The 23,087-nt window shown below is 50.0% G+C and overlaps 1 protein-coding gene across 4 annotated transcripts in view; it reads right to left on the reverse strand.

Moving 5' to 3' along the window:
• Positions 1–905: 905 nt before the first annotated feature.
• The window catches only part of SMTN (smoothelin), a 74,798-nt gene continuing 52,616 nt past the window's right edge, over positions 906–23,087 (reverse strand). For 2 of the 4 annotated variants that reach the window (XM_054997066.1, XM_054997064.1), the window contains exons 13-21: positions 18,262–18,432; positions 17,838–17,913; positions 14,976–15,122; positions 13,703–13,765; positions 13,073–13,136; positions 11,706–11,876; positions 9,861–9,984; positions 9,605–9,756; positions 906–3,158 (exon numbers count right to left, since the gene is read on the reverse strand). In XM_054997066.1, the coding sequence (XP_054853041.1) occupies positions 3,008–3,158; positions 9,605–9,756; positions 9,861–9,984; positions 11,706–11,876; positions 13,073–13,136; positions 13,703–13,765; positions 14,976–15,122; positions 17,838–17,913; positions 18,262–18,432 (1,119 nt within the window). In that variant the 3' untranslated portion in view covers positions 906–3,007. Of the gene's footprint in view, positions 3,159–6,874; positions 7,042–9,604; positions 9,757–9,860; positions 9,985–11,705; positions 11,877–13,072; positions 13,137–13,702; positions 13,766–14,975; positions 15,123–17,837; positions 17,914–18,261; positions 18,433–23,087 lie in introns of all 4 variants that reach the window. The other 2 variants (XM_054997065.1, XM_054997067.1) reach the window with 2 other exon arrangements.

Genomic DNA, 23,087 nt, shown 5'->3' on the forward strand with positions numbered 1-23,087 from the left:
TTCCTTTCAGGTCTGACAATTCACCTATAAACCTCTAAACAATTCAGACTTAAGATACCTTCAGAACCACTTCCTCCTCCTTGCCCCATCTCAGCCTCTGCAGAAAGCTGCCACATATGCCCTCTATACACCAACTTACGAAGTTCAAACAGGAGAGAGATATTTCCTTCCCCTACATACACAGTCTGACCACCTTTGGGAACTATTCTGACAGCTACCCCTTTACACCAGCCATTGGGGCAGAGGGCTAAAGAAAGGAATGGGAAAGGAATCTGGTAGTTTTGTTCTAGGTGGGTTGCTTTTTGATGCCTATTCCCCTTTGGGGCTAGGGTGGGTTATGAATCTAAATAAACACTGCCATATCCTCCCCCCCCCCCAATTCGGCTACAAAACTGCAGGTGTGTCTAGGTAAATGGCACCTGCATCGGCAAACACAGGAGTCACAGTCTTCAAGCTGTAAAGTAACAGCTTGCATGGAACCAGGGAATCGAGTATGTGCTATTGGCAGCTTAAGTTGTAGCTTTCAAATTCTACACTGACCTTGACTTGACCGCTCTCCTGTCTGGAAAACTTGACCCAGGATTCTCCCCCCCCCCCACACACACACACCAGTACAGTAAGAAGAGAATTTTAAAAGCACTTTGTATTGTGGAAGTGCTAGAGGAGGAATTCTCACAACAAAGGGCAATTCATACTTAATAAAATTAATGGGTAAAGTTCTTCTTGGACAGTCCCATTTTAGAACTCTTGGTGGGGAGGGATAGTAGAACATTTAAATCCTCCCTGAACATGTCCAGAGGAGACTAGCTCGTTGAGGAAGAGTTCACGCAGTGTGTGGTGGTTTTACTGGCCTTAAAAAAGGGAAGGGTGCTGGAGAAGGTGGAAAAGGAGACAAGCAACTGGAAAACCGTCTATCCAAACTTTTATTGTTTCATTGGTGCTGACACAGACATTCTTGTGCTGGTGGTGTAATGGTTACAATCCTGCGTGTGGCCGAGCAGTGCAGCTGAGGTCTGGCTGGTCATGGTATGGGTGGAGGAGCCAATGTGTTATTTTGTGACCCCAATAGTTCACCCTCTTCCAACACACAGCTGGCTACCCATCAGTCCTTAATGACTTTTGGGGAGGGGGAGCAAGAGCTTGCACGAAGGGGCAAAGAACATCTGGTTGGGGACAGCAAAATTCGGGGCGTCCAGAGGAAGACAGAAGTGATCAAGGGAACTCTCAGGCAAGGCGGGCTTTCCTACAGAGAGACACTAGGCACAAAGCCCAGCCACTCTGGCTTCTGTGGCCAAGATCATGCCTAGTGCAAAGACTGCAGCACTGAGCATGCACCCCCATACACCTCAATCACTGAACAATAATTAAGGGTGAGCGACATTTATGGAGAGTCAGTCTATTGCCACTGAGGGAAGGCAGCATGGTATAGCCAGATCTCAGAACGTAAGCAGGGTTACTACTTGGGAGACCACCAAGACTCTGCAGGGGAAGGCACTGGCAAACCACCTCTGCTTCCCTCTTGCCCTGAAAGCCCCTTGCTGGGGTCATCATACGTCAGTTGTAACTTGATGGCACATATGTACATACATAAGTCTGTTGGTGACTATTAGCGATGAAAGCCAAATTGGGCTCAGAGGCACAATGTCTCTGGAGATGCCGGAAGCAGTCAGCAGAGGAGGGCTGTTGTCTGTGGACCCCACCTGCAGCACTGGCCCAATGGATGCTGGAAAGGGGGCGCTGGACTAGATGGACCAAGGGTCTAATCCGGATGGATTACGGAACGGGAACAGGTGACAGCAGCTGATTTGTCTGATTTGGATCAACTGGCAGGAAAAGTGCATCAGACCACATGCAGAGTCTTCCCTGCTGTAGTGAGAAGGAAAGACTGCCAGTTCTCTCCCTCCTTAACCACTGCTTTGTCCTCTTGGAAAACCAGGGGGGGCCCTACAAACCTGCTAAAGCCCAACCACACTTCCTAGGAAGGCTGTTCCACTGAACTCGGTGGTGCTTGCGAGTGAGAATCCTGTGCATGTCAAGTTGTCCCTCAGCCTGAATCCCACTCAAGCCTCTGCTCTCACAAGCGAGATAATTCTTGCAATGCACTTTGAGCATTTGAGAAAAGCATTTCGGAAGATAAATCATTAATGACAACAAACACCCTGCTGCCCATTTAACGCTGACGCATAGTGAAGGGGAGTAACTACAATCTAGGAGGGACAGGGCCTCAGCACAGAGGGGGCCACACACGACATCTATGTATAATTTGGCTTCTGTTTTGGAGGCATGGTGTCAAGGAGCTCCTGTATGAGTTGGCAAGACGGGAGCCCCCGAGCACTCGAGTTTGCCTTTCCCATCTCGTGCTTGTCACAGCCAAAGAATCCTGGCCTGGTGTGGAAGCAGGACTTGGGCCACAATCTTTTGCTACAGATGAAGTGCCGCACGTGCAGCTGAGCACAAAACAGCCACACTGGACTCTTGGAGTCAGCAGAGCCCACAAAGCTGTCACGAAGAGGAAAGCCAGAAGCCTCAAGACGGTTGCACACGGTCAGTTCTCTCTTGGGGGAGCAGCTCTGCTATGCCTGGGGGGTGGGGGCAGGGCACTGTGCAGGCTACAAAAAGAGACTTAAAAAGGAATAACTTACAGTAAATAATAATAATATAAAAAAGCATGTGTGAACAAGGGTATGCCGAGCCCTTCGTGTTCTCCTCAGAACGGTGCAGGCCTGGGCCGGCCCCCTCGAGACAGCTTGAATTGCCAACTGCCCAGCCTGCTACTGAGGGGGCAGGAAGACTGCTGCTGGCCCCTACTACATAGAGATTCTCTGTAGACGAGGGTGGTGGGGGGAGTTGACTGCAGGAACACATCAGGGCGGGTAAACCTTCCTCTGTCCACTGCAGCCCCCATGTGGGGCCAGGCAAGGCTGGACGCTTTGGAGGCAGGGTGGCTCCCAGCAGGAGCTGCAATCCTGGGGTGTGTGTGTGGTGGTTGGGGTGGGTAGGAGGAAGGCTAGAAGTGTTGCTGCCGCATCCGGAGCTCATGGCGCCTCAGGTGGTTGTAGAGGGACTGCACGTATGTGAACACGCATTTTGCATCTGGACGCTTCCCCATGATCATCATGTCTTCTACATCCACCAAGGGCATGCAGTCCACGAGCATCCTGCAGAAGATTAACATAGTAAAGGCACGGCTATGGGTGGGAAAGAGAAGCACCCAGCCCAGGGCAGCATTAATGGCAGCCCACCTGATCTACAGGGGACAGTCCACCAGGATGTTCCACTATAATAACAATAACAATAGCATTTGATTTATATACCGCCCTTCAGGACAACTTAACGCCCACTCAGAGCGATTTACAAAGTGTGTTATGAGTATCTTCATGACAATCACTCTGTGAAGTGGGTGGGGCTGTGAGAGCTCTGAGAAGCTGTGACTGACCCAAGGTCACCCAGTGGAGGAGTGTGGAATCAGACTTGGTTCTCCAGGTTAGGGTCCTGCTGCTCTTAACCACTACACCATATTGGCTCTTGATATCAACTGTACTAATCTCACACTATGTAATCTGCCTTCAGTCTCAGTGAGAAAAGTGTACTATAAATGATATACCACCTTTCAGGACAACTCAGAGCGATTTTCAAAGTGTGTTGTTATTCTCCCCACAACCACCACCCTGTGAGGTGGGTGGGGCTGAGAGAGCTCTGAGAAGCTGTGACTGATCCAAGGTCACCCAGCTGGCTTCAAGCGGAGGAGTGGGGAATCAAACCTGGCTCTCCAGAATACAGTCCTGCCGCTCTTAACCACTACATCAAACTGGCTCTATGCTCTTGCTTGGCTTCTGTTCATTTCAATGTGGCTCACACAGGAAGATTTCCAAGTGGCTCCCATTAAGCAGCGTTTTTGAGAGGCACAGGAGGACAGGAATCACCTTTGGATTGTCGACCTCAGGCAATGAGACTATCTTGGGCTAGGCCTAAAGGAGACACCGTGGAGTTTGCGCCTTTCCTGTAATCTTAAAGGTAAAGGTAGTCCCCTGTGCAAGCACCGAGTCATTACTGACCCATGGGGGGACGTTGCATCATGACGTTTTCTTGGCAGACTTTTGTTACGGGGTGGTTTGCCATTGCCTTCCCCAGTCATCTACATTTTACCCCCAGGAACCTGGGTACTCATTTTACCGACCTCGGAAGGATGGAAGGCTGAGTCAACCTTGAGACTTACGCAATATTAATATTGCGCTGGGTGTTTCCTGCATGGTTGCTTTTTGCACCACTAAGGAATACTGAGGTGAACAATAGCTAGCTTGGGATCAACCCTCACCACTGTTTTCAGCCACAGAGCTCTTTGGGTAGCCTTTCATGAGATGTGGCTCAGCCCAGCCTACTTTGCAGGACAGCAGTGAAGATATGTGAATTGAAGTGTTTATATATGTTATTAAAATAGATGTTCGTTTTTAAAATGTATTATACATATAATTAAGCACAGTTGTTATTATTATTATTATTTTTAAAAGTGCACTCTTGCCAGCACTGAAATAACAGTGTTTTGCCAACAGAGGTTGCTGTGGTATGCAAGCTTTGCAATACCTCTCTCATCCCCCCTCCCACCAAGCTGGTATTACTCTCTGGAGCCACGAGATACTGACAGCAGCTGCCTTCTGCCCCCTCCCTCCACCTGCTGTGAAAATTATCTGCTTGACCTAAGTTGGGTGACAACTAAATTAACATTTCAATTCTCTCTGCCTCTTCAAGAACTGTATTTGCAGGACACTGGAAAAGAACCCCAAAAGCTTTCTTTCAAAGAATTGCAGCAGGGACCACAAGTTAATTGCTGCAAAACAGACCACAAAACAATCTCTCCAGGGTCTGGCTGGGAGAACTCTAAGCAGCCACACAACTGAATGGGGAAAGAGGTTGCAGATGTTTGGTTGAGTTTTAAAAGTCACCTTTGTCCAGATGCACAGCAGCACATCTTTATGTTGAATGATGCTGCTTAAACAACATGATTTTTTGTTAAAAATGAATGGATTTTTTAAAAAAATTGAACAGTAATATCCTTAGAGATGAACCTGTTGGGGCAGCCACCTGTTCAACACCTCTGCCTCTAAAATTGGAAATCATTCACAAGGCTTAACAAAAAAAACCCCTCCTCAAGGCCCATCTTTCTTCCCCCCAATTTCTGAAAACAATGACGGCAAAACAAGAATTGACTGGAGGCCATCTTAACCACACTCCCCTTAAGAAAAGACAGTGAATCACGTAAGGCTGGTCCATTGACCATGTTGGGGGTTAACTTCCCCTTCTTCCCCCATCACATTGCAGCAATGTACAAATGGATGAAGAACATCCATCTCGGTGCATGTAGCCCGAAAGGAAGCATGCATCTGTCTGCAACTAATCAGAATATTGGAACCGACCATCCATGTCCAGAGGCAGTATATCTGTAACAGCAAAGCCCATCAAAGCCAATCTTCCCATGAATCCTTGAATCCAATACTGCCCCCCTGAATATTTGCCCCTGACCCTTTTCCTTCAAGGAAACACCATTTCCCAGCCCTCCCCAGTGCTTAGCCTATGAAGAGTGGGACAGAGAGGTCACTGGGAAGCCCGACACAGACTTTCCCCTTACAGGCAGCTTTGGTGATGGAAAAGCTTGGGCCAGGCCCCAAAAGCCAGCCACGCTGCCCTTATAAAGCCATTGTTTAGCCTGTTCAGAATGCCGTGTCCCCATCGTCCCAGGAGAACGAGGCCCCAAGGAGGCAGAGATGCTCTTGAGACAAGCGGAGAGATGTTAACAAGCAGTGGCTGAGTCACATTTTCCAGGCTCTCGGTTCCTCCGAGACTTATATGGTCCGAGCGAAAAAGGAGAGAGAAAAAACCCACCCCAAACACTCCATCACCTGGCCTGTTTCTTTCTCTGCACCCCAGCCAGCTGAAGGACAGGCTATCACTCGAAAGCACAGCCACCTATACTGGCACAAAGCAAAAACAGCTGGTGCCTCCAAATGAGGGAGACACATGAGAGCCCCGTGAGCCAGCAACACTTTACAAGTCAATAAGAAGTCAATCAATGCCTTCAAGCAGTGGTCTTTAGCCCATGGGTTGGGATCCTCCGGTGGGTTATGGAGCCCAACTTGATGGGCCACAAGCCTCTGCAGAGCCATCATTTCCCTTCCTTACTGCTTTTTTTGGAAGAACGTGGCACTCGTGCACACAGGGCAACAGTGTCATGCCTCTTTCCTCTCTGTGCATGCATGCTGAGAGGAGAGCCAGGACAGTGAGGCAAGGTCACTGAGCACTGAATTCCTCCACCACTCTGGCTCTTGGCTTGCTCCTCACTATGATACACCCCCCAGTGCTTGGCTTGTGTTTCCTGTCCTCAAGTTCTCTTAGTCTGTTGCACAAAATTCTTGCCTCAACGCCAGTGAGGTCACAACTCTGGCCTCCCTTCTTCTTGTCATGTGACTGTGATGTCACATGCTTGCAAATGAATGCGTCGTGTGCTGCCTGGGGGATTAAAGGCAGGCCCCCATGTCTGGAAAGATGGAAGACGATTGCCTTAAAGCTAAGGCACAGTGTGGCACAAGACTAATGTCCTCAGCACGCACGCAGATCCTGGAAGCTTGTTTGCACCAGCAAAGGTGCCCAACTTACTAGGTAAAGACCCTGCACGCCACAGGGCAATGCTTATCATTCCAGGGTGGTACACCAGTGTAAAGCAAAAGTGCCACTGGCCCATTCAAAAGATACAGAGCAAACACGCCTTTACGTGCCTGCTAGCATCATGGAAAGGGTTCATATTTGAATGAGCAACTGCTTGCATGTGCATGCCTGGACTTGGGGGTGGGGGTGGGGGGGGGAGGAAAAAAAGGATTCTCACCATAGCTCCGCAGGTGGGGAGACTAGGACTTTTTGGTTTTAACAAGCCCCTTCTGGACCAGGCAGCGATAGAATTCCTGGATGTACGTATACACACACTTCCAATCCGGCTCCCGCATCCGGACCATGTCCTCCACATCCAGCAACTGTGGGCATTCCGCGTGCTTCCTGGGGGAGGGGGGTTGTGAGGGAAGGGGGAAGCCAGTGATCACAGCCCAGATGAGATGGGGTGGGGGAGGGAGGGAGGGGAGAGAGAGAGAGAGAAACAGAAAGAGAACAAGAGAAGGGAAAACACAAGAGATACATAAATCCAATCGACATTCTCTGTGTCAAGACCCACAGCGACTGACGCATGCTCTGGGGTGCCAGGCATGGCTCTCCATCGTGCCATGCAAACAAACGGGAGGAGCCAATGGGACTCATTCCTCATACAGTGTGACTGGCAGGGCTGGGCTACGGGAGTGCTGCTAGGCCAGGGGGAAGAGAGGGGTGTGAAGGGCATGGGGCAGGTGCAGGAAAATCCAACTCTTTAACAGCAAGGACTGACCGGACAGACAGAACAGGACAGGACAGGGCAAGGAGTGTGGTGCTCTTGCACCAATTCCAACCTGGAGAGGCCCTCTATATTGCGGCATATAGAGAGTGGCCAAAGCCTTCCCCCTTTGGAATTGGGCCATGGCACAGCCAAGGTGCCAAGGGAAGACACGGAAGGGAGAATCAAGCAGCAAAGGAGGGCACCTGGAGTCCAGGACGTGGAAGGAGGGGGGTTCAGTTGCGCTCATGGTCCACGCACCAGGTTCCCCGGGGGAGGAAAAGGCGGGCTAAGAGGAAGCTGGGAATCATCAGCACACGCAACCCTGGCAAGCTAGAGAAACATCTCCCCACCACCACCTCCCATCTCTGCCTGGACCTTTCACACCAGTTGGCACTCAAGAAGACCTGCGGGTACAGAGAACAGACAAGCCACCCCGCCAGCCTGGGGTTCCCTGGAGCAGTGGTAGGCAAGCCTTTTGGGTAATGGGACTCTTTCAAAACAAGATCTGGCACTCATGTGCCAAAATGAGGGTGGGGGGAGCTATCTCCAAAATGCATAACGTTGTCTATCTGCTGGGCCTTGCCAAATCTAGTACAAAAGTGGGGCAAAACGCCTTGGAATTGCAACTCAGCCTGCACACGACCCTCACCTGTGGAGGCAGGGGAGATGGTGCAGGAATCGCACTAGGGACATATAAGAGAGGTGCTCCTTTTAAGCTGCTCTGTTTCATGTGCAGCACTAGACTGCGAAAGCCAGAAAGCTCCGACTGAACACCTCCCCTCCCTGGGACGTTCAGGTCATAGGATTGGCCCGATAAATGTCGTCTGTTTCTTCTGAGAGCAGGAGCCCGTAAGCTAGATCCACAATTCCTTTCAAGTCTTACTGATGGGTGTTCAGCTACCCAAAGGCAGACAAGAGCTTTCCTGCGTTCTTCTTTGTTCCTGCAGCTGAGCCCTGGAAAGATCGTTCCTGGGGTCATGGAATCCGTGTAGCCAAACGGCTGTGTGGGCTGCTGAGCTGCACTGAAGAGGGACAAGGGGCTGAAATTGCCCCCCCCCCTCTTCCTCTGCAGAGTCGCACTTGTGGAATAGGAAGAAGGAGCAACATCGCCGCCATGTCCTTCCTCATGCCAGCCCTTGCCAGCCAGCACAGCAATTCCTCTGTGCGGGTCCCCAGGGAATGATCTTTCTGGAGGTCACAAAGAGCTGCAGGAACACTCTGAACATCCCATATTCCATGCCAATGAGGGTCTGCCCAACACTGCTCGTAATCCACCCCAGGAATGGGGAGGGTGCTTGCCCCAGAGATGAAGATAAGAAGCATCAGAGGAGAGAGAGGCGGGAGAAAGCAGCAAACTTTTCCTCCAGGTGCTTCCGCTGGATCTGCTCCTGCTGCAGCACCTCAAAACTTCAAGCTAAAAAAGCCAGGCTCCGGGGCAGACACACCATCTAGTCCTCCCCCTCGCAACAGCTGCAACGGCTCCCCAAGCCCTGTGATGCAGCTCTCGCCCAGTGCTGCAGGCACCCCCTGCCCTCCCCACCCCTCCCCCTCGAACATTCTCTGCATTCAAGCACCCTACGGAGGCAAAATGCTCCAAAGCAACTGCGTGTCGCTCACACCAGAACAAAGAGATGCTGTATTCCACCGCTGCACAAATGGCCCATCCCTCTGTGTGGGGGAATGCTTCTGGGGGCAAGAAAGTCACACAAATGTGGCCAGCGGGGAAACGTCTCATGTCATCCGCCCCCCTTCTCCATGGCAAATCCCAGCCCACTTAAGGCAGACAACAGCCTAAGCTAAGAACCATCACATCCCAGGTTCACACACAAAGGCTGTTATATTAATGTAATTTAGGGAAAAGTCTGAAATTTGTACTTTAGAGGTTTTCTCCAGGTGCCAGATTGCTTTCTTATTGCAAGCACAGAGCATGCATACAGCCCTGTCTCTGATCTGAGGGTGGTCCTATTTCCTCTTCCTGGCTGAGATACTTCCATCAACATGTCTAGTACAGAGTAGGGTGGATGGAGCTTGTAGCAAGCCCTGGGGCTGAACAGGGAATGGGGCAAGGGGGCCTGGCTAGCTCCTTGCTACATTCTCTCCTTGCTCGGGAGAATGCTCAACCCCAGGACAGAAAGCCCCCAGACCTGCAGGAGGAAATATGCCCTGCCTCCTAGGGAGCCTCAGAGGGATACATACTCTGCTGCTGAGAAGGCCATCTCGAAGTTGTGCCGTCGGTCCTGTGGCGACAACTGCGCATAGTCAAAGGCTTCAGGGAAAAAATTGTGGACCAGTGCACAGAAGGCCATGCCGTCACTCCAGCTCGAGGAGAAGTTCTGGATGTCAACATGCTACCAAAGCAGAGAAGGGGAAAAATGAAAAAAAGAGGTTCTCCGGATATAAGAGGGTTGGACAGAGAAGAGGAAGAAAGCCCTCTGCCCAGAAGCATACTCACCTCATAGCCCCGGGTCTTGGCGCGGCACCAATCCAGGAGCATTTGCTTGATGCTGTTAGCGTTGGGGACCCCAAAGCTAGAGGAGCGCTGGACAGCCACCCGGGACACTGCTGGATTGGCTGGGCTGCAGGGACAACAGCAGGGATGTTAACTGGACTGGCCAATGAGGTCTGCACAAGTGAGGGAGGACTAGCCCTCTTCAGACATATGTGGCCCCAAAGGCAAGTTTATCTGGCTCCAAGGAAAGGAAACCCTAAGTTATCATACTGCAGCTAGGACATTTGCCTCCCAGTTCCGCTTGGGAGAAAAAGAAAAATTGCTCTACAGTTGTCACTTCTAAGAAATAACAAGATGGAATATACTTTGGGGTTACACCTTTCTCTTTTTACACCAGTGCTTCATAACTGGGAAAGCCTTGCTGCTGGGAAGGGCGGTGGGGGGGGGGCTTCAGTCTGAAGCCCAGCATTCAAGATGGGAGCTTAAATCAGTGATGTGGGTTTTCTGGGAAAATCTGAATCAGAACATTTTCTGGTTCAAATTTAAATAAACAGTTTAAAAATAAGTAACTTAAATAAGATTTCCAGAGCAGCGGCCAAATAAGATCTATCTTCATGCCCCTCCCCCTTAACTAAGAAAACCAAAGTAAACTATGCAATGCAAAAGAAAATATGCACAGTTGCTTAGTATATGTGGGTCAAATTAAGTATTTTAAAAGTTGAGTTTTATTATCATGGCAGAGAATTTCAGCATTTTTTTAAAGCACAAGGTGCAATAGCCTCCGCCTTTGAATAATCCACTGACCTGTGCCCTTCACACTGAATTATAATGGCATCAAAGTGACCCTCATGTGATCAGTCTAGTCACTGCATGGTCAGCATCTGCCAATGCCAACTCCTGATCCACCACCCCTGAAGAGCAGCCACGACAATGAGAACTCCCCCTCCCCACCCACACTGGTGGACAGATTTCCCTTTTCTATGCTGAGCTGCCACAGGCAATGGCAGTGACTTACTTTCCTCCCTGGGTGTCGCAGGCAAGCCGCAGGAGCCCCTTGCCCAAGTGTTGCTTCACTCCTGTCTGAGCAGGTGATAGGAACAGATCACAAAGGACCAGCCGCTGCCACCACCTGTTTGCCAGCCTCCCCGCCCTTTCCTCAGGCAGCAGTGGGGGAAGCAAGCCAAGGAGGCCCAGTCTTCACCATCACACCAAGAGGTAGAAGTGGGGTGGCAAGCAAGCAAAGCAAGAAGCAGCAGCTGCTGCTGAACCTTACAACCCCTCTGTCTGCAAGAAATGGCTTCTGCCACCATCTGCTTTCCTGCCACCGCCTAGAGACGTCAGGCAGCAGTGGAGGTGGTTGCTCCTTGCTGCCACTGATGAGTGACTGCTGAATAAACATCAAGGGCTGCTGTCGCCACTGCCTGTCCCCTTACCCTGTGCCTGGGGTGCCATGTAGGAGGGCAGGGCACCCGCCCGACAGCTTCTTGCTTAGGAACCCCCAAAGCTTGGAACTATCCTTGGGTACACTGTCTCAGAACAGGGACGCTCCTTTGAATCCAGCCATAGATGGCATCGGTCTTTTATTTAAAAAAAAAGACTGTAAGTGCTGGGCATTGAACCCAGGATCTTCAGCATGCAAATCAGGTGCTTTGCCTCCGTACTTCCAGCTCTTCTCCAAACAAACCCATATTACTGAAATCGTGCTCCATCATTGCTAATCTATGTTATTGCCCTGGGAGGAGAGGGATCATTTCTTCAGCTCAAGAGGGTTGCCACGGTGCCCTGCCCAAAGGCTGCCCGTCCTGTCTACAGCCTCCCCGCCTCCCCATTTGTGGCCCAGCTCCTCACCTCCCACTCTCCTTCTCCAGCTTCTCAATCATGGCCTTGCGCGCCTGCGACGCTGACGTCTTGGGTAAGCTCTGAGCCTTCATCAACTCCTTCTTCTTCTCAGCTTGGCGCCGTTCCAGAGCAGCCAAGCTACCTGCGCGACTGGGGCTCTCGTCCTCTCGTTCAAAGATGCTGGCAGAAGAGGGAGGAAGTAAAATAAGAAAAAATGAAGGTAGGAACCCTCCCTTGGCCCAGGGGCAAAGGCAACAAGGGGTCCAGAAAGAGTCCAAAATATCCGAGGAACAGCTTGTCCTAAAATTATAACATTTAGGGCTCTGTTTAAAGAAGTCTCAAGCAAACAGTCTTTTTCTAGGCTACCTGGCTGGAGGGGCTGAATGTGGAGCCCTCCAGCATGCACAGAATGTGTTCCACCACACCAAGCAATGTGCACAGTCACACACTTGCATGTGATCTATCCAGCTATACATGAAAATACATTTTTTAAAACATCACACTGAAAAAAAATATCTCTCTCTCAACCTTTAATTACTCCCTTCCCCTCTCCCTGCCAAATGTTGGGTCCAGAAAGAAACACCTTAATTACAGCACCTGGAGGAGGACCAGTCTGTGGCTAGCGTAGCACAGGGCTTAAGAAAATGAGCAATCCAGTAGATCCCTGGTTCAAAACTTGCCTCTGCCATGAATCCAGCAGTTGGCTTTGGCAAGCTGCTCGCTCTCAGTCCCCTCCGTACTAGGAGGACAATGGCAGGATTCCATCCATGCGGTTCCTGTCCTTGTGAAAGGGGGGATGATTTTCAGTGTCTCCCCCTCCCATTGTAGACCCCCCACTACGCCTCGAGTGCGGTTCCTGAGAGCCCACTGACCACCAAGAGCAAAATGGGAGGGGGTTCAGTGGGCTGCAGCAGGAGGGAGAAATGAGAAAATTCTGCTCTGCTAAGTCCATGGATACATGCAAATAATAACGGCCCACCTACTATTGTAAGGGATGTTGTAAGGTGTTCAGCACTGTGATCACTGAATCTTCTACATAAAGTATTACGTTATCATTCATCCCACTAAGGAGCAACCACTGAGAAGTGAACGTAGGGTTGCCAACTCCAGATTGTGAAATTTCTGGAGATTTGGGGGCAGAGCTTGGGGAGGGTGGAGAGTTTGGGAAGGGGTGGGAACTCAGCAGGGACATGCTGTCATACAGCCCACCTTCCGCAGCTGCCATTATCTGATCTCTGTAGTTGGATCTCTGATCTCTGTAATTCCAGGCACCACCTAGAGGTTGGCAACCCTAACCGGAAGCAATGTTATTCTGAAGCAGGCTGCGTAGCCGCGTGCAAGAGCACTGGTGAGCAAAAGAAGGGGATCGCGCTCACCTGCCCACTTTCTTGGAGGACGAGGAGCTGAAGGACGACTTGGTCTGGACAAAGGTGTTACCATCTGCAAGAAGGGGGAGGGAAGACAGGAGGAATTCACACACAAAGGAGCTGACTAGCCTTGCACAGCAGGTGCTGCTCCCACCAGGCTTGGCCAGCAGAGGGCAGCAGGAAGAGAACAGAGGCAGAGAAGGATCATCGTGCACAGGTGCCCCCACCCCGTGAACACCAGGCAGCCCCAAGCAAAGACCAAGGGATGCTGCGATAGAGAAAGGAAAAACAGGATGGTTCACGTGGCTGGAGGGATATTCTCCAGTCCCTCCCTCCAAACATTCTTTTTTTTTTAAAGCAAGGAGGCTGCCGCTTTTGCCTTTTACACAGAGATGTCACACAAAACATGCAGGTGGCATTTTTGACCCTGCTGTTCAGCCAGTGTTCTGGCCACAGAGGACAAAGGACTTGGGATGGTGACTGATAAGCAAGTGGGCATCTTAGAATGCTGCAATCAGTCAAGTCACCTAAATGTTATCAACTCGCCTGTTTAACCCTGATCATGCAGGCAATCGGCTAGACATACAGCCCTCCATCGCCACAGGGACAAAAGGGGGGAAGGTGGGGGAAGCCTCTTACTCTCAGATCTCTTTATGAAGCTCGACTCCATTGTTGTTGTGCGGGAACTTTTGCTGCCATCATCTAGGAAAGAAAGGGGTGGGGAGACACAGGAGACATTGGTTAAGAAATACTCCCCAGACACACCAATAGTTAATACCAAGATGCAGTGATTGGTGAAATGCGAGGGGTGGTGTCACCAAGCCTGTTTGGCCCTTGAAACTACAACTGGAAAGCACTTCCCACAAAATCCCAGACATGTGTGGGCTGGCTTGTGGCCATTCAGCGAAGAAAGGAAATGCATTCTGCACATGTTCATAGGCAACTCCTGCATTGTTATCCGGATATTCCCAGGTTGAGCTACAGCTCTGGAACCAAGTTCTGGGCTGAGTCCTGGCTCACATCAAGCCCTTCCATAAGCGTCCCACTCATCCTTAAGAATGAAGGAAGAAAGGAGTGAGGGCTGGAGACTAATCTCCTCCCTTCCAACATCTCCAGTTGCATAAGCATCAACAATGCTTTCAGATTCCTGCCATAGAAAACAGGCACCTCTGAGAGGTCTAATCACCCCAATGGAGACCTGAACTCCTTGTGCCTTGCCAATCATCCTAAGGCAGCAGCAAGATAGCCCAGAAATGAAGCTCTGGAGACAAGGGCAAGTCTGAAAGATGGCAGCTGCATTTAAGCAAGGCAGCAAAGCAGCCAATAAGAGGAGAGCCACAGGGATGAGAGAGAAGCCACCTGCGCACCTTAAGAAGCCATACGCCTGCTGTGGGTGCCAGGACACAATACAAAGATGGCAGAGAGAAGAGAAGCAGAACGTCCACCTGGAGGAACATTGGACAGGTCTCCAGGTGCATAGCTTCGAAGATGGAAGGGGAGGGTGCTAGGCAGCACAGCAAGAACAAGGAGCAGAACTGCACAGGTGGTGCAGAGGAGGAAAAAGATCTCCCGTCCTGTGAGACATGAGCACCTGGTGCAGAGGTCTGTTAACAGAAGAGGGAGGGCATCTCTCCCAGTGTGAAAAGAACTAGCAAGGGTGATCCCTGATGCAAAGAGAAGTGAGAAGAACCAGAAGACCTTCCAGAAGAGAAAGGTGAGGCCATGTCTCCAAAGGCAGAGGAGCAGCAGAGCAAGGGAACAGGTGGCCGTGAAGCTGGAGGTGACCCGGTACGTGTGGAATGCTCCAGAACAGCCATGCAGTTGGCAGCCAAGTTGGAGCAGGATATAAAATAGGCTGAGCGAGGGGCTGCCTCCCAAGCAGTTGCCTGGGTCCCCCAGCCCAGCTCCTTACTGGACTGAATGAGGCGCTGGGTCTTGGTGACCGTGCTGACGGCTGAGCCGTCGGCGCTCTGCCGCGTGGTTGTCTCTGTGGTGTGACTGGCTCCTCCCTTGGTCTTGGATTCCTGCAGCCGCTGCTCCCGCTCCTTCTCCCGCTGCTCTGCAAAACGCACATTCCACCAGGGTCAGGAGCACTGCGGAATGCGGGCATCGCCTGGCACTCCTGGAAGTCACATTGCCCTGCCTGAGCTGAGATGCATGCTGGTAGCTACCGGTAGCAGAGTGGGAACAGGGTTGCTAACTGGCCAGGAAAGCGGTGTCCCGTTTCTTTAATAGAGGCTTTATGTAAAGAAATGGGCACTTGAAGCTTCTCATGGCATGGAGATAAACAACATCACCTGTTATTTGCTGTAACTCAAACAGATGGCAAGGGGACAGCAAGAGGGACCAGTTTAAAAGTTGGCAACTCCATGTGCAAATCAAAGAGATCTAAGGAGCTGGACACCATATATCAGCAAGCAGAATTTCTGCAGCTTGTTCTGTGCACGGTAAGTGCAAAGTCTGACTGCTGCTAATTGGGCCTCTTTGGGCAACCTAGTCCCACTTGCCACCTGTCTAAGTCACTGCCTAGGGTAAAAAAAAATGCATTCGTCCAAATCCATAACTCCAATTCTGTGGCCACTGCTCTGTTTCCTTAATGCATCTGCTTGCAAAGTCAAGGCCAACTCTGGAGAATGCTGAAGCGCATAGTGGGTAACTGCTGCAAATCAGCATTCTGCCGGTTCGAATCCCACTACTGCCAAGAGCTCAGCAGGTGGCCTTGGGTAAGCCACTCCTCTCAGCCCCAGCTCTCCAGCTGTATTGTGGGGATAATAACAACACTGACGTTGTTCACTGCTCGGACCAGGGCATAATCTGTCTAGAAGAGTTTGTACATAAGCACACTATTATTATAAGTTCATAAATTAAAAATGAGACAGTCAATTAAAGTAGAGAACACAGACTGACGAAAAAAATATGTTGGCCTTTTATATCTGAAATCAGATAAGGTGAACAAAAGGAAAAAAGGAGTGAATGTAGCTTGTAGTTTTTGAAACATCTACAATTATTCATATCACCCTATACATGACTACAGAAACTAATATAATAGTCCATAATTCTAGTATCTGGAACTTCTATACTGATTGCATCTATTGGCTCTGAGAGTTGTGATTAAAATGAAACACACCTAACCATTGGCTCAGCTACAAAGTGTTATGGAATGTTCAGCAACATTCTAATAGTTTCAGCCCTGATTCAAATACAGCAGCGCTTTTCAGTATGGCGGAAGGAGGGTTTATTCCCCACTGCTTTCCCCCATGCACCTAAAAGTGACCTATGATATGAATGCTCCATCCAGTTGAACATAGGTTTCTAGCAGGTGGGATTCAGCAAAAAAGGGAGTCAGTAAAATTATACAAGTGAATTTATATTTGAACATTAGTTGTGTATGAGATTATTGTGTGAATGGTGTTTGAGCAATGTATGTGCCATATGAGTAACTGACGGCAAGTAATGTGAATGGAGGAGCATGAGACAATGAAGAGGGAGAAGACACATTAATTAAGAACCATTCGGTTTGCTTACATCTTCAAACTGCAGTATCTTAACTTGCTTGGTGCAGAATTCCCACTGACCAGAGGGAAGGCTTCAGATAGAACAGTTTCCTGCTCAAACTGTTCCCCTGCCTAGCAATGCCAGGATTAGCCTCTCCCAAATAAAATTGAGCCAGGGCATGATGCCCAAACAAGGCATGGCCAGCTGCACTACAAGGTCACCTTTGCCCACCTAGCCTTCTGCAGCTGTTCCATCAGCACTTCACCTTCCAAGGAGGAAGAAAGGAGGGAAAAGATCTGATCAAAGCCCAAACAGTAATCTTACACTGCAAACCATGAACAGACTGGGATAAGTTACTGGCAGCTAAGAATACCAGGTATGCAGTTAGGGGCAGGATTTCTATTACCCCCACCTCCTCCTCTAACCCTAATAATCTGTAATTTCTTCGAAAGACACAGAAACAGAGATCTGGATGGGGTTTCCAGGGACAAGGGACAAAATGTTTGTGCACTCAACATGGTGCCCCGTCTTGGTTTCCCTTTCCTTGATGCAAGACGCGAAAGAAAAATTCCAAGTTCTAGAAAACTAAACAGTCCAGCTTGAACAAAAGATCTCCTTTGCTGAATCAGACCTAGGTTAGTTTAGCCCAACACTATGGCCGGGGGGGGGGGGGCGAGGAGTGGGACCCAACCTGGTTTGCTCTGATGAGGCTTGGTGGACAGAAAACAGCAGGTGAAGCTGTTTGCTAGTGTCTGCTGACGGAGCCACTGTGAATGGACAGAGGCATCCAACAGCAGCCAGGCAGAGATTCACACGCCCTTTGTTCGCTACCAGCACCTGATATTTGAGGGTATATTTTCTCTGTACATGGAAGTTCCATTGAGCAATAATGATGAATGCTGCTGACAGGCCTTTATCTATTTCTGTTTTCAGGGGGCGAAAATTAAACTCGCATCCATAGCCTTGATTTCTTGCTGCTTACCACTCTCCCATAATAGAAAGGCTCAAGGATCTCTATTCCTACTCAAGTCTGAAGAAGGGAGCTCCGACTCTCAAAAGATTACACCCTGAAAATCTTGTTGGTCTCTTAAGTTGCCACTGGACTCAAGTCCTGCTGTTCTATTGCAGACCAACACGGCTACCCACCTAAAACAACACCCGAGTCAGTGGTCTTGCACAATACTCTAGTATATGATTTTTCTAATCTTGAAATTTAATATTTTCAAGTACATGATTCTAAACCTCTCCATCTGCCCGCCTGCCAGTCCCAGATGGGTACCTCGCTTCCGCTGACGCAGTTCCCGCATGGCTGCTCGGATTAACCGCCGCTCCTCAAAGTCTGTGGTCTGATCAAGCTGCAGGAACAAATCTGGAGTGTAAGAGGTGAGTGCTCTCTCTCTCTCTCTCACACACACACACATCCTTTTCTCTCTACATCCCCACCCCCAGACAGCCCTTCTCCAACACCCAAGGCAAATAACACCCTCCCCATCACTTGCAAAAGGATAGGGAAATGCTCATTTGAATACAATTCATTTCAACATCTGCTTGTACTATTTACAAGCATGGCATAATAAAACCTGGACCCATGCAGCCAGGAAGCCGCTCACCCCACCAACGGACCCACACCCACTTCCAGACTTTGCCTATGTGAGAGGAAGACATGAGATCAGATGGCTACGGATACCCCACCCACCACGTACCATCTTATCCAGCACGTCCTCTTCTTCAATTTTGCTCAGTTCTTCAGCGTTCAGCTGGCCCCGCTGCTGCTGCTGCTGCTTTATCTCCTGAGGTTGGACCTTCTCCTTCTCCGTGCCATTGGACAACTCTGGCTCTGCCACCTGGGGCTGCTCCAGCAGCTCAGCATCCATCTGAAACAAGATGGCAGCTGTATATGCTACGCCAAGGCCTTTGGCTTAGTGTCTCGTGGACCCCACAGCTGCTACCAATATGTTCCTCTAACAGATGAGACAAAGTCAGTTGTACGGTCAGCCCTACGCAGGACACAGCAAGGACGGCAGATTTCTCAGTGTTGCTGAAAGACAGCACATTGTCCTTTCTTTACATGGTACTGCGGGATCAGCAGCCCTCATCTTACCTAATGCCCCAAGATATCAGTGTGGGTGAACTAGTCCACCCCACAGCAGAGAGAAAATGGACTGAGGTAAGTCGCAAATGAGTAGAAAGTAGACTGCAATCCATTAGTAGAGCACTACATAATAGCCAGTCAGGAGTGCCCCACCTGATACCTGCTGCTGACTGAGGTCTGAGCTAAAAGTTGGGTCGAGGAAACTTGCTTTCCCTGCCGCCACACAGCAGCTTCAGGGAATGGCATTTTAAAAGTCTACAGCGGCCAGATTTGGCTCAGGACTACAGTGTGGGGGGAGAAGGGGCTCCTACCTCCCCCACACAACATTTTCCTACAAATAACTCCCCCCAGGGCAATTCCAGCTTGGGAACAGCATAGGCGGGTGAAGGCAGGAGCTGCTCCTCCCCATGCTGCAGCCCTGAACCAAATCAGGCCTCGGTAGGTTTTAAAATGCTGTTCCCCACTCCCGGATCTGACTTGTTAGAAAACTTAACATGTAGTTTGGCCATGAGACCCTTGCCAAGAATGTTGGACTAGATGGATCTGATCCCCGAAGGCACTTCCTATGCATATCTGAAGTCAAGTTACTGGATGTCCAGCGTGTGTGGGAGGAGGGGGAGTCATGCAGATACACAAGGCAGAAGCACGCCACCACCACCTGAACAACGGAACTTTCGCAAAAGAGCGGCAGGACTCTAATCTGGAGAACCCGGTTTGATCCCCCACTCCTCCGATTGAAGCCAGCTAGGTGACCTTGGGTCAGTCACAGCTCTCCCAGAGCTCTCTCAGCTCCATCCGCCTCACAGGGCGATTGTCATGGGGATAATAACAATACACTTTGTAAACCACTCCGAGCGTGGCATTAAGTTATCCTGAAGGGCGGTATATAAATCAAATGTTATTAATATTATTAAAAATGAGAGTTAGACACTGCACTCTGCTAAAAAGAAAATCGATATTCACAGGGTTCTATGACGGTTGTGTCACACCCTGGGATTCAAAACACTGCATGGCAAATGAGCAGGTCTACTCATATGCAGGGCTGGGCATCTTCTGCCTTTAAAAAACAAATTAAAATACTGCGCCAAGGTAAAATAAGAAGGTTTAACTTTGTAATCCATATACATTATGCATATTAAGGAAATGTGCATGATTTATCTTATTTGGCACAACATCATTACATTTTTTTTACTGCTTTTCATTGATTATTCTGGCCTTGCTGACCATAGGGCAGAGCATAGAGCTACGTGGGGCCCTGGCTCTTGAGATTTCAGCAGGCATCACCCACACACTTTCAAGTCTGCCTTGGCAGCCACGAGCGCTAGAAACTTGCTTTAAAAATAAAACAGAGAACATTCCACAGGAAACTGAATTCTGCATTTAATGGCACAGGGCCCCAAGCTTTCAGCAAAATGCCCGTTCTGTTTATTTCTAGGGACCAAGCAAGGGATACCTGCAGCTTGGAGCATCCATATAAACTGTGTCAGGGGATTTCTAGGAGAGATTAAAGGGCTTACTTGAAAGCTGCTTGCTGATCAGGGATCAGAGTGGGCCTGAGAGTGCCATGCTGGGGCCAGAACAGCCTGGTGCCAGTTCCCTGTCAACACGACCCCCACATAATGCACCCAGGAAGCCAGCCAGGTTCAAAATACACAACAAAGCCAACGGCATTCGGGGGGTGGCAAGCGGGAGGCTGCGGGGTTAGCAAGGGCAGAATACACACCCAGGAGCTCTCAGCAGCCCTTCCTCCCAATTCAAGCACAGCAAGGTGGCACCGTTTGCGATCGGCAGGGTGCTTCTGTTCTGTCTCTGCGCCACAGTTGACTGGGTCATGCAGTCCCTCCAGATGTAGAGAGACAGCAGAAGGGTCCTCTCGGAGGAGACCACCCATTGCACCTCCGCTCACTGTTCTAGTCTAGGCCTGCCCCCCTCCAGTTAGAAGGAATGCCCAGATCAGGGACTCATGCAGATGCACTGGGGGAGGCCATCTCTGAAGGGCAAGTAATTATTATTCATGGTGGCAGTGGTGGAACATGTGGTCAAGTCATAGTCAACTTATGGTGACCCCTGTGGGAGTTCTCAAGAAAAGAGACTAACAGGTGGTTTGCCAATGCCTGCCTCGACACAGCGACCCTGGTCTTCTTTGGGGGTCTCCAATCCAATTATCAGTTAAGGTGCCCATATCGTTTAGACCACCACAATCCAGAGGTTGCTGGCTATGCACTGCTATCCCAAGATAACAGCCCCTGCCTAACAGAGGTCTTCCAGGGCTCTCCTGCTGACTCTTCTGGATCCATTCCAGGGGACTCCCTCTCATGTGCTAGTCTTCCAAGTGATGGACAGAGTTGGGTGTAATCCCAAGGTGGGCCCTGGCAACAACACCGCCAATCCCTTTACAATTTTTTTCCCCAAGAAAAAGACTGAGCAGAAAAGCCAAGAATAAAGAGACATTAAAAAAAAAAAGACAGACAACGGGGAAAGACTGGCAGAGGCTGGAGCTGGGCACTCAACAAAAGACTTGGGGAATTCAGGTCACCAAAGCAAAAGTGAAGTGGCAACTCGCAGCAAAGAAGGGACAGGCCAGGAAAGGGTGCTTGACCCATCCCCACTTCCCCCTGGAACCTGCTTTCCTACCCGCTACTGTCCCATCTAGGGGGGCCAGGCTGTAACCAGCAATCCTTGGGGGCAAACAGGGGCTGAGGCCTGGAAATCTTTAGACGCTTTGAGACTCACAAAAACTCTATGGCAATACCATAGCTTTTTGGTAAATTGTAAAGGGTCCACAATGTCACTCCAGTTTTTTTACTGGAAGTGAAAGCGCATTGGCATGTAACCCATCCCCCTCCCCTGCCAATTTCCTCCCAGCAGCATCTGAAGCACCAACGGGGCAAAGGAGCATGATGCCACAAGGCGTCCCTAGCCCCACCCCAGGACATAACAAACATGTGACTAGGCCTCAGCTGCAGGAAAGGAGCTCAAAGAGGGAAGGGGCAGGCACTGGAAGGGTTCGGCCTCAACACAGACCCCCATCTCTTGTCTGCTGCAAGCATGTCAATCTCCCGTTCCACATCAGATTCAGACTTCAGATTTGTGCTTCTACAGATTGCGTAGCTTCAGCCAGCTACAGTTAAAAACCAGGCCCCATATTGTAGGCTGCAGAGGAAGCTTGAAGTCCACTGCTTTAGCAAACCACAATAGTGCCCAGGGATGGGCAGTGCACATGCCATTTGGCTGACTCCTCCCTTGCAACGGTTGTTCATCCTCATACTAGACGGAGAACATCCATGTTTATTCTAGGCCTACTTCATTGTAAGGATCCTTAAGCTTCTTGGCAATCCCAGCACACAACAACAACAACAACGATCAATAGGAAGGCTGCTATCAGCAGGCACAAATTCTTGGATGCCTCCCTGAGCTTGGCTGCTCAGAAAAGGAACCTTCCAAAAAAATTCAGGCTGGGAGGGCCGATCTCACTGGCTGCAGGGGCTGGACTTGGAGCCAGTGTAAGAAGACCCTGGGCAGCTGTCCTGGCAGTCCGCCCCTATCCCAGTGGTATGAGAACAGAGCAGAGGAGGAAGAGGAGGAGAACAGGCCAGGGCTGGCACAGGTAAGGGCCCACAAGTTACCACTGGGCCATGCACACTTGTCACTTTAGCAGGCAGCTGTAAACCCCATGCAGAGGAGCAGCTAATCCACAGGGAGGGCTCAGCAGAGCCACGGGCAGCCTCCCATCTTTCAGGCCTCCTGCCAGCAGCTAGCAAGGCACAATGGACTGCCTCCTCCCTTTGCCAGCCTGGAGCAATTCTGCAAGCAACATCATCAGTTGTCAAAGTAAGTAGGGGTAGTCAGGCACACAGCACCAGCATCGAGTTCAATAGCAATCCATAAACACCCCACATGATACAAGTTTCAAAGACTCATCTCACCCCCAGAGGGTTTGGACTGTTGTTCTAATGGTGGTACCCAATTTTTGAAAAGAGAGGTACATGCATGGCAACCCTGCCAACCGCCCCATATGGAAGCCCAGCTCGTTAATCCCAAAGCATATGGGAAGAGGTAGCAGAAGCTGAGGGTAGAAGGGAGGGCGCTCTGCTCATGCTCAGAGGTACATTTATTTATTATATAACATGAATTCATAGCTGTTTCTTTGGAGAAGGGGTGTGGACGTATGGGAGAGGTATGCAAAGAAACCCAGCTGTGATTAGAGGAGGAAGAAGTCAAGCCAAAAAACTGCAACCTACAGACCCTGTAAGAGATTATACTGCTGTCACTGCTGGTGCACGTGCTGTGCCAAAACCAGCTCCAAAGCCTGCACATTTCCTGTTTGCTTTGTGTTGTTTATTTTGCTTTTGCAATCAAGGCTTCTCTTACACTTCTGGGTAGGGTGTTTTTTTTGTTGTTGCAAGAACATGGGTGGCAGAGAGAGAAAAGGAGATC

This window comes from Eublepharis macularius, chromosome 13, assembly GCF_028583425.1.
Source record: "Eublepharis macularius isolate TG4126 chromosome 13, MPM_Emac_v1.0, whole genome shotgun sequence".
Taxonomy (NCBI): Eukaryota; Metazoa; Chordata; class Lepidosauria; order Squamata; family Eublepharidae; genus Eublepharis; species Eublepharis macularius.